General features: G+C 44.3%; 1 protein-coding gene across 2 annotated transcripts in view; it reads right to left on the bottom strand.

Annotated features, from left to right (window-relative positions):
• Positions 1-614: 614 nt before the first annotated feature.
• The window catches only part of clec19a (C-type lectin domain containing 19A), a 48,551-nt gene continuing 38,977 nt past the window's right edge, over positions 615-10,188 (bottom strand). For both annotated transcript variants that reach the window (XM_038820793.1, XM_038820792.1), the window contains 2 exons: positions 7,699-7,831; positions 615-1,167 (listed from right to left, as the gene is read on the bottom strand). In XM_038820793.1, coding sequence (XP_038676721.1) covers positions 1,088-1,167; positions 7,699-7,831 — 213 coding nt within the window. In that variant the 3' untranslated portion in view covers positions 615-1,087. The remainder of the gene's footprint in view (positions 1,168-7,698; positions 7,832-10,188) is intronic.

The following is a 10,188-nucleotide window of genomic DNA, read 5'->3' as shown; positions in this document are numbered from 1 at the left end:
CTATTGTGGCAGGGGTGGAGCCGATTGGGGGAATTCAAACATGGAGTTGCTGGAAAGATGGGTACGGATTTTGAGGCAGCAGCAGAGGACTTGGGAGAATAGGGAGGTTAGAGATGATGCGATAGTTTGTTCAGATAATTGTTGAGGAAAAAGGAACTGGACCTGAGGAGAGAGAATCATTGATGATAACATTAATATGGGAACCAGGAAAGGAGGTGGCGAGCAGTTCAGGGGAATAACGGACAGGACATGGATCCCAAGGACAAGCAGAGCCCAAACACAACAGGAGGGGAAATGGGAGAGAAACTTAAAGAGAAAACTGACTCCAGGGTCGAGGGCAGTGCGATGAATTAGAAGAAGTTTGACTCAGTGAACTCCTGGAAAAATGGGAAATGGGAAAGATCACAAGATTGAAGTTACAATTATATTGCTTTGTTAGATGAATTGGACATTCTGAATTCTCCCTCTGTGTACCCGAACAGGCGCCGGAATGTGGCGACTAGGGGCTTTTCACAGTAACTTCACTGCAGTGTTAATGTAAGCCTACTTGTGACAATAAGAAAAATTATTAAAATAAAATTAACATTCCAATAATTTGCTAAAACGTGATTAGCAATGTGAAATTAAATGCATATATTTCTGAACTCTTACTAAATTTTAACAAATACATATTTTGGCAGCTTTATGACTTAAATGAGCTAACATGCGACAAATATACACGACAAACCTCTAACACATCCTTAAAAACACCGTGTTTAACCTATCAATCAAAAATCAGCACCGTGTTGGACAGAAAGTCAATCTGAGAATATTAAAGTTTGGTGTTATGCTTTACACAATGCAATCATCCAACATACCAACAGGGCTAGGAGTAATTGAAGATTGAAAGTAAAAAGGTCAGGACAGAATCTAAACTGGGTTATCCAACAGTGAGGAGTCAATATTGACATTATAATGACGTGGTGCTGTGATCAGAGCTCCTCAGCAATGTTCACCTAGTTAATTGGAACGTCGAGTGTCTGTGTTGCCAGACCCAGAGATATAACCTTCAAAAATCAATTCCAAACAGCCCAAGGTGCTTTGGTGGCTAATTGTTCTCCAAGGAAGGGATTTTACAGACAAATGGAAATTCACGACTGCAACGATTGTCATTCCAGGATCGGAGAGCTGGAAATAGAAGAAATAAAAGTTGAGATTTTGATCTTAAATATGTCATTATTCAATAAGAAGTCTTACAACACCAGGTTAAAGTCCAACAGGTTTGTTTCAAACACGAGCTTTCGGAGCGCAGCTCCTTCCTCAGGTGAATGGAGAGGTATGTTCCAGAAACATTTATATAGACAAAGTCAGAGATGCTGGACAATGCTTGGAATGCGAGCATTTGCAGGTAATCAAATCATTACAGATGCAGGGAGAGGGATAATCACAGGTTAAAGAGGTGTGAATTGTCTCAAGCCAGAACAGTTGGTAGGATTTTGCAAGTCCAGGCCAGATGGTGGGGGGTGGATGTAATGCGACATGAATCCAAGATCCCTGTTGAGGCCGCACTCATGCGTGCGGAACTTAGCTATAAGTTTTTTCTCGGCAATTCTGCGTTGTCGCGTGTCCTGAAGGCCGCCTTGGAGAACGCTTACCCAGAGATCAGAGGCTGAATGCCCTTGACTGCTGAAGTGTTCCCCGACTGGAAGGGAACATTCCCGCCTGGTGATTGTCGTACGATGCCCGTTCATTCGTTGTCGCAGTGTCTGCATGGTCTCGCCAATGTACCACGCTTCGGGGCATCCTTTCCTGCAGCGTAAGAGGTAGACTACATTGGTCGAGTCGCACGAGTATGTACCGCGTACCCGGTGGGTGGTGTTTCCACGTGTAATGGTGGTATCCGAGTCGATGATCTGGCATGTCTTGCGGAGATTGCCCTGGCAGGGTTGTGTGGTGTCGTGGTCGCTGTTCTGAAGGCTCGGTAATTTGCTGCAAACAATGGTTTGTTTGAGGTGGCGCGGTTGTTTGAAGGCCAGTAGTGGGGGTGTGGGGATGACCTTGGCAAGATGTTCATCTTCATTGACGGCTGCGAAGAAGATGTCGTAGTTTCTCCACCCCAGGAAAGTACTGGATGACGAAGGGTACTCTGTCAGTGGTGTCCCGTGTTTGTCTTTTGAGGAGGTCGGTGCGGTTTTTTGCTGTGGCGCGTTGGAACTGTCGATCGATGAGTCAAGCGTCATATCCCGTTCGTACGAGAGCATCTTTCAACATCTGTAGGTGTCTGTTACTCTCCTCCTCGTCTGAGCAGATCCTGTGTATACGGAGGGCTTGTCCATAGGGGATGGCTTCTTTAATGTGTTTCGGGTGAAAGCTGGAGAAGTGGAGCATCGTGAGGTTGTCTGTGGGCTTGTATTTACACCTCTTTAACCTGTGATTATACCTCTCCCTGCATCTGTAATGATTTGATTACCGGCAAATGCTCGCATTCCAAGCATTGTCCAGCATCTCTGACTTTGTCTATATAAATGTTTCTGGAACATACCTCTCCATTCATCTGAGGAAGGGGCTGCGCTCCGAAAGCTCGTGTTTGAAACAAACCTGTTGGACTTTAACCTGGTGTTGTAAGACTTCTTACTGTGCTCCTTATTTGTTTTCATCCCATTTCATTTAACTGATTTTTACCATTTCTTTCTCTCTTGTCTTTCTTTATATATATATTGAAATCCCCTCCCCATCTTATCCACCTTTCATTACCCTTTCTCTCCTTTGTTTCCGCCTTCCCCTCCCCCCACATCTACATCTGTCACAGTTTACCCTCTGATGTTAGTTTCTCTGCTGTTTGGCCTTTCTCACCTTTTGTTCTCTTTGGGTACTGCCATTAACACTCTTTCCCCGTGCTTTCTGTGGCTATGAGCAACCCGTTTCCCTGGGTTTCTGTGGCTATGACTCATCTTTCATTCTCACTTCACAGTATAAATATTTCCCACTTTCTCTGTCCGTTAACTTTGACAAAGGGTCATCTGGACTCAAAACGTTAGCCCTTTTATTAAAACATGCTGCTGGGCAGAGAGACCTGGGTGTGCTAGTGCATGAGTCGCAAAAAGTTGGTTTACAGGTGCAACGTTTGACTAAGAAGGCGAATGGAATTTTGTCCTTCATTGCTAGAGGGGTGGAGTTTAAGACTAGGGAGGTTATGCTGCAATTGTGTAAGGTGTTAGTGATGCCACACCTGGAGTATTGTGTTCAGTTTTGGTCTCCTTACCTGAGAAAGGACGTATTGGCGCTGGAGGGTGTGCAGAGGAGATTCACTAGGTTAATCCCAGAGCTGAAGGGGTTGGATTACGAGGAGAGGTTGTGTAGACTGGGACTGTACTCATTGGAATTTAGAAGGATGAGGGGGGATCTTATAGAAACATTTAAAATTATGAAGGGAATAGATAGGATAGATGTGGGCAGGTTGTTTCCACTGGCGGGTGACAGCAGAACTAGGGGGCATAGCCTCAAAATAAGGGGAAGTAGATTTAGGACTGAGTTTAGGAGGAACTTCTTCACCCAAAGGGTTGTGAATCTATGGAATTCCTTGCCTAGTGAAGCAGTTGAGGTTGCTTCATTAAATGTTTTTAAGATAAAGATAGATAGTGTTTTGAAGAATAAAGGAATTAAGGGTTATGGTGTTCGGGCCGGAAAGTGGAGCTGAGTCCACAAAAGATCAGCCATGATCTCATTGAATGGCGGAGCAGGCTCGAGGGGCCAGATGGCCTACTCCTGCTCCTAATTCTTTTATTTAGCACAGGGCTAAATCGCTGGCTTTTAAAGCAGACCAAGGCAGGCCAGCAGCACAGTTCAATTCCCATACCAGCCTCCCCGAACAGGAGCCGGAATGTGGCAACTAGGGGCTTTTCACAGTAACTTCATTTGAAGCCTACTCGTGACAATAAGCGATTTTCATTTAATTTCATTTCAGTTCCCCTTCAGCTAATGGGAGAGCACCGTGGATTTGTAAAGCACATACCTGATGAATCTGATTGAATTTTTTGAAGAGGAGACTAAAGTAGTGAAGTAGTGAACAGGAGAATGCCTATGGAAGCTATTTATATGGATTTCCTGAAAACATTTGATAAAGTTACAACTGTTAGCAAAAAGTTAGGTTCATGCAATGGAAGAGAAATTTCTGATCTTGTTAAAACATCAGAGAGAGTCAGGATTATATTCATTGGAGTTTAGAAGAGAGAGAGAGGGGCCAGCACGGTGGCACAGTGGGTTAGCACTGCGGCCTCACAGCGTCGAGGTCCCAGGTTCGATCCTGGCTCTGGGTCACTGTCCGTGACTGCTATTTCTGACTTGTTCTTTACTCCCCTACATGGTTACATTGGCATCATTGCCCAAGACTAAGCCTAACTTGTGCTGTCAGATCTAACCAGGTTCAAATAAGCTACAGCAGAACATCATATACACACACACTCAGCACCACGGAGTATTTATGTAATGTGCCTCACTTTCTCCAAATCGAGGCCTGACCTTTGCACACATCAAGGGGTAAATGCCCCTGTGATAATGTAAAATGGTCATTGGGAATAAAAGATGTCAGAAGAGGAAGCTATCAATCAGTTCACACCATCACACTTCACAGTGTCTGGAATATAATATTACACGAGGTGAAAGAGAAGCTGTTACTCTGAACTGCTTGTTGGGAATGACTGAAGATCAAAACATCGGTACCAGGAGTAGTTTTACAATGGACATGTGTAAAGACAGCGAGGAAAAGTGGGGGGAGCAGGTGGAAGGAGGTGAAGAACATCAGAAACTGAAGGTTAAAGGGGGGTTTCAGAACCTGCTTCTTGATAAGGAACCGACCTGTGGCAGAAGTAACTGATTTGTTAACCATTTACATCAGAAAAATGTTTTTTTTTGTTCCTCTCCTCTGAGCTACATATTCTCCTTTGAAAAATAGGCGGAGCTCAACTCAATTTTGTATTTGGTGACGTGATTGAGAGCACTTCACAGTGAAAATGATGGTTATTGATCTTTACTCTGCAGTATCATGTTTAAATGCACTTTCTGTTTGATGGAGTGTCTGAGTACTTCTGATCTTTAACTTCACTAAACCTCCATTCAAAGGGTTTTCCTTGTCTGCCTGCCATAGTCTGTGACTCATACTCCAATATATAGATTTATATCCAAACATGGTAATCCTGTATATCAGAGAGTCTAGTCTGGAGATCAACATGTCTGATAGGTGATGCTACCAATTTACAGGTCTTTGATTTGGACATTAAGTTTACAAATCAAACTCATTGGTCTTCACACCAAATGGAATGGCTACAGCACACAAGGAAACAAGGAAACCGTTTAAGAGCTTCTATCTGTGCTAGTCTCAGTTAGTCCCAGTTCCCTGCCTGTTCTCAGTAACCCCACACATCTTTTCTCAATTATCCAATTCTCGGTTAAAGGGATTAAATCTACCTGTCAGACAGTCATTCCAACATCCTAAACATTCACTGCATACATCTTTTTCTACATGATCACCTCTGGTTCTTTTGACAATCATCTTAAATCAGTGCCCACTCATTCCTGATCTTTCCACCAATGCAAACAGTTTCCCCCTATCAGCTCTATCCAGCAGGATTTTCCCCCTAACAGCTCTGTCCAGCAGGATTTTCCCCCTATCAGCTCTATCCAGCAGGATTTTCCCCCTATCAGCTCTATCCAGCAGGATTTTCCCCCTATCAGCTCTATCCAGCAGGATTTTCCCCCTATCAGCTCTATCCAGCAGGATTTTCCCCCTAACAGCTCTATCCAGCAGGATTTCCCCCCTATCAGCTCTGTCCAGCAGGATTTTCCCCCTATCAGCTCTGTCCAGCAGGATTTTCAATTCCTCCATCCATCAACTCCCACTGAGCAAGACTTCATCCCACGAGCTCAATCTCTCAATTTCAGGGCTATGGACAGGAGTTGGATGAAGTGTCGGAAGTTACTATCCACTATTCTTCTTGTGATTCAACACAGCCTTTGGTAAGAGTGTAATATTCCTGCGGAGCTTCACCAGTGTCAGGAATATCCAATGGGTTTTAGCTGTTGCAGTGTCCGTGCTTCCAGAGTTGCCCTGAGAACGCAGACTCAGTATTGACACAGAACTGACAATAATACATCTGATGCTGAATGGGCCTGTAGGCACAGGCCATTTATGGAGGGCACCTCCTCAGAATGCGCACACACTGCTGAAGGTCAGAAGAAAATACTTTTAGAAGGTTCCAAGACCTTTCTGACAGACGCCTGTAACCTTTCTTAAATTGACTTTTTGCTCTGAGCTATTCCAACTGCCATAGCAACTGGCGCCAATCTCTTATAGATTGCACAAATGTCCTTTCAAGTACAAAAGTATAGAGTCAAGAGATTTTGTTGTATGATTGACATGTTTGATTAGCTTTTTCTGGAGTACAGAATGACTATAGAGATCTGATTGGGATCAGCCAGTGAGAAGACATCTTCACTTTGTACTTTTGGTCTCACTGTGCCCCTGTTTCCCCTGGTCTTCCTCAGCACTGCGAGACCAGAGTCAGGAGGGTTAAAATCATTCGTCAGCATTTGCTTCTGCTGCACACACTGCAGATCCCAAAACATTGTATTATGTTCTGGAACTTAATGGAATTGTGAGAGATAATGATGTTGCTCTGGTTCCTGTACGATTATCTGTGAAATGGCAGAGAAACATTTCTAAGTACATGAAGGCACGTTTTCAATTTACTGAAGCCTTTGAAAGTAATGAGCTGTTGTATTGGGATGGCAGAGACTGTAGATCAGGAGTCTACATTTTATAGAAACCAGCTGACCCGCACCTTCCTCTCGACGTTGAGAACAGCTTTTTGCCATCTCTCTGTTGATGAAAGCTAGCTCCTTTATTCAAAGGATCTTGAATGTATCGAGAATCATTTATCGCAGTCTAAGCTACCACATTGATCACTAACTTTTATTGCAAAGGTTGATACAAGTTAACGGGCAGGATTTTTCCACAGCGTTGCACCGGGTGAATTGTGGGAGAACCTCAAATCAGGCTCCGTGCTGGGCGTGAAACCTCGGGGTGTCTGGCGCGATCAAGACCATGCCATCGCTGCCCGTGGTATTTAATGAGCTGCACTCACCTGGTGCCCGGGAGTCAGTGGCTGCCCCTGCAAGGTCTCAATCAGGTGCGTTTAGCACTGGTTTCCACAATCGTGCACCAGGCATAATGACACTTTGCAGGTGCAGAAGAAGGCCATTCAGCCCATCCAGTCTGCACCAGCTCTGCAAATGTGCATCATGGTTTAGTACCATTCCCCTGCCTTCTCCCCGTACCCCAGAGTTCCACAACAAAAATATATCAAGGAATTAATTAATTTCTGATGAAAGGGGAGTGACCTGAAATGTTAACTCGGTTTTTCTCTCCACATTTGCAGCTCGTTGAGTATTTCCAGAATATTCTGATTTATATCAGGTTTCTAGTATAGGCAGTGTTTTGATTTTGGATGTTAATAGAACCTGGTTTCCCTTCATTGATGATGATTAAATGACTTTTCTTAAATTTGAGGAGAATTTAAGGGCAGTGGAATTTATTTGGTTTTTCCACATTTTAATGCATCTTCTGAATGACCCAATATTAATTTGCCAAAGATATTTGATATTGAATTACACAACTGCATATCCGAACCCTGGTCCTTTAGGTAAGTAGAAACATCATCTTACCACTGTTTTGCCGGAACCATATCTGCACGCAGTCTTCCTCTTCCTCTATTAACTGCGTCCCATCATCAGGCTGGTTCCGATCCCAATAGTTATAGTCATACGTTGTCCCATCAGTCCATTCAAAATCCCCTTCCTGCCAAGAATTTTGAAGACCGTTATTTGTTAACTTGTCCACAGAACTACCCACTGTCTAAAAAAATAAAAAGCAGAATGAACACAGATTACTGGTTCCCTCCCAAATTCCACCACAACATCAGGGCTCTTTGATCGCCAGTCTCACCCTGGGGTATCATTGGCAGCCAGCATTGTCTACTAAAAACAGGCAGAGAGGCCATTTTCCTGCAGGATTGGATTGGATTTGTTTATTGTCACGTGTACCGAGGTACAGTGAAAAGCATTTTTCTGCAAGCAGCTCAACAGATCATTCAGTACATGGAGAGAAAAGGGAATTAAACAGAATTCAAGAAAATACATGAGAATACATAATAGGGCAACACAATATATACAATGTACTACATAAGCATTGGCATCGGATGAAGCATACATGGGTGTACTGTTAATGAGGTCAGTCCACAAGAGGGTCATTTAGGAGTCTGGTGACGGGGGGGAAGAAGCTGTTTTTGAGTCTGTTCATGCGTGTTCTCGGACTTCTGAATCTCCTGCCCAATGGAAGAAGTTGGAAGAGTGAGTAAGCCGGATAGGAGGGATCCTTGATTATGCTGCCTGCTTTCCCCCGGCAGCGGGAGGTGTAGATGGAATCAATGGATGGGAGGCAGGTTCGTGTGATGGACTGGGCGGTATTCATGACTCTCTGAAGTTCCTTGCGGTCCTGGGCCGAGCAGTGGGGTTCACCCAGCTCCTAGCCATAGGCCTCAAGAAATGTATAGTAATATTATTGCAGAATTTTACATCAGCAGCGTGATATAGGAAGCAGTATTATATAAGAAGCAGTGATATATATTAGAGCCACCACCAAGAGGTCTGATCAGGGCCAAGAAATGATGAGTGCGGTCTTGCTCCCACACCCACCGTCCGTGGGATCAGCGGCATGTAGGTGTCTGTTACTCTCCTCCTCGTCTGAGCAGATCCTGTGTATACGGAGGGCTTGTCCATAGGGAATGGCTTCTCTAATGTGTTTCGGGTGAAAGCTGGAGAAGTGGAGCATCGTGAGGCTGTCTGTGGGCTTGCATTTACACCTCTTTAACCTGGGATTATCCCTCTCCCTGCATCTGTAATGATTTGATTACCTGCAAATGCTCGCATTCCAAGAATTGTCCATGGCATGGGAATTGGGAAACACTATTCCCGCCGGAGATCGCGCTTCCCAATTTTCTTCTCCACTCCCCAGCGACGTCACATGGTTCACACACACAAGGGGCGTGGACCTCATTTGAATGGATTTGAATTCAGTTCAATCTAGTCACAACTGGAGGTGTTTCCCCAATAAAAAACGTTGCTCCCAATTTCTTTAGCCTCTTATTTTAAGGTGCTTTGTTAATACCGAGTGACAACAATACTCCAAAACCACAACATTGAGATCACCGTCTGTGGATTCGCTATTTGGAGCAGAGTTTGCTTTAATTGTTTTATCAGCAATATGGCAAAGCAACAAATTGATGGTTAGTTAATTAACTGCTATTGTAAAATCTAAAAGATGAAGTTAGGAAAGAAGTTTAGTTAAGAGACAAACATATAAATCAGTCCAAATAACACAATACAAATTAAATAATGAATAAATCATCATAAATAGAATATCAGCTTAACAAACAGGAATCTTTGGGCTAAAAGTTAAACTGGGGTTGTTGGAGGGCATGGGGTTTGTAATGCATGATTCCGCCCCCCCCCCCCCCCCCCCGCCTGTTCAAAATGAAGCAGACAACACACGCCTGCTACCTGATCATCTCAATAATTGTGAAACTCATCACACTGCTTGGTTGAACTCTCAGCCACATGCAGGGTCAGCAAGATTGACAACTTGCCAGACCTTCTTAAAGGCAGCCTGCCCAATTACAGAGGCGATGTATTCAGGCTGCAGCAGCAAGTGGGATAGTGTATGAAAGTATTTTAGGGAGTGAATATACTATTAAAGGAGTGATAGGGAAAGGTAAACGCTTCCAGGATCTCGGACTCAGTTCTGAAGCCTTGGTTGAGAAGAAGGTCCAAAGGAAGCAGAGAGACCGCGTTTCCACATGGTGCCAGGTAACCTTGAGGCACACCCTATGGAGAGAATGACACGGGGAAACCTGACTATGGTGTTTGAAAAAGCTCAGTGACTGCACACAAGTGTTTAGGGTCAGTGAATGACAACTCTTAACTCAGCCACAGCCACCAATCCCACACACTGCTCAATGCACCACATACAGCCACCACACAGCCAGCACACAGCCACCACACAGCCACCACACAGCCACAGCCACAGCCACAGCCACAGCCACAGCTACAGCCACCACACAGCCACAGCCACAGCCACAGCCACAGCCACAGCCCACA

This window comes from Scyliorhinus canicula, chromosome 15 (assembly GCF_902713615.1).
Source record: "Scyliorhinus canicula chromosome 15, sScyCan1.1, whole genome shotgun sequence".
Lineage (NCBI taxonomy): Eukaryota > Metazoa > Chordata > Chondrichthyes > Carcharhiniformes > Scyliorhinidae > Scyliorhinus > Scyliorhinus canicula.
The sequence above is the reverse complement of the archived record's forward strand: the minus strand, read 5'-3'. Positions and strand labels throughout refer to the sequence as shown.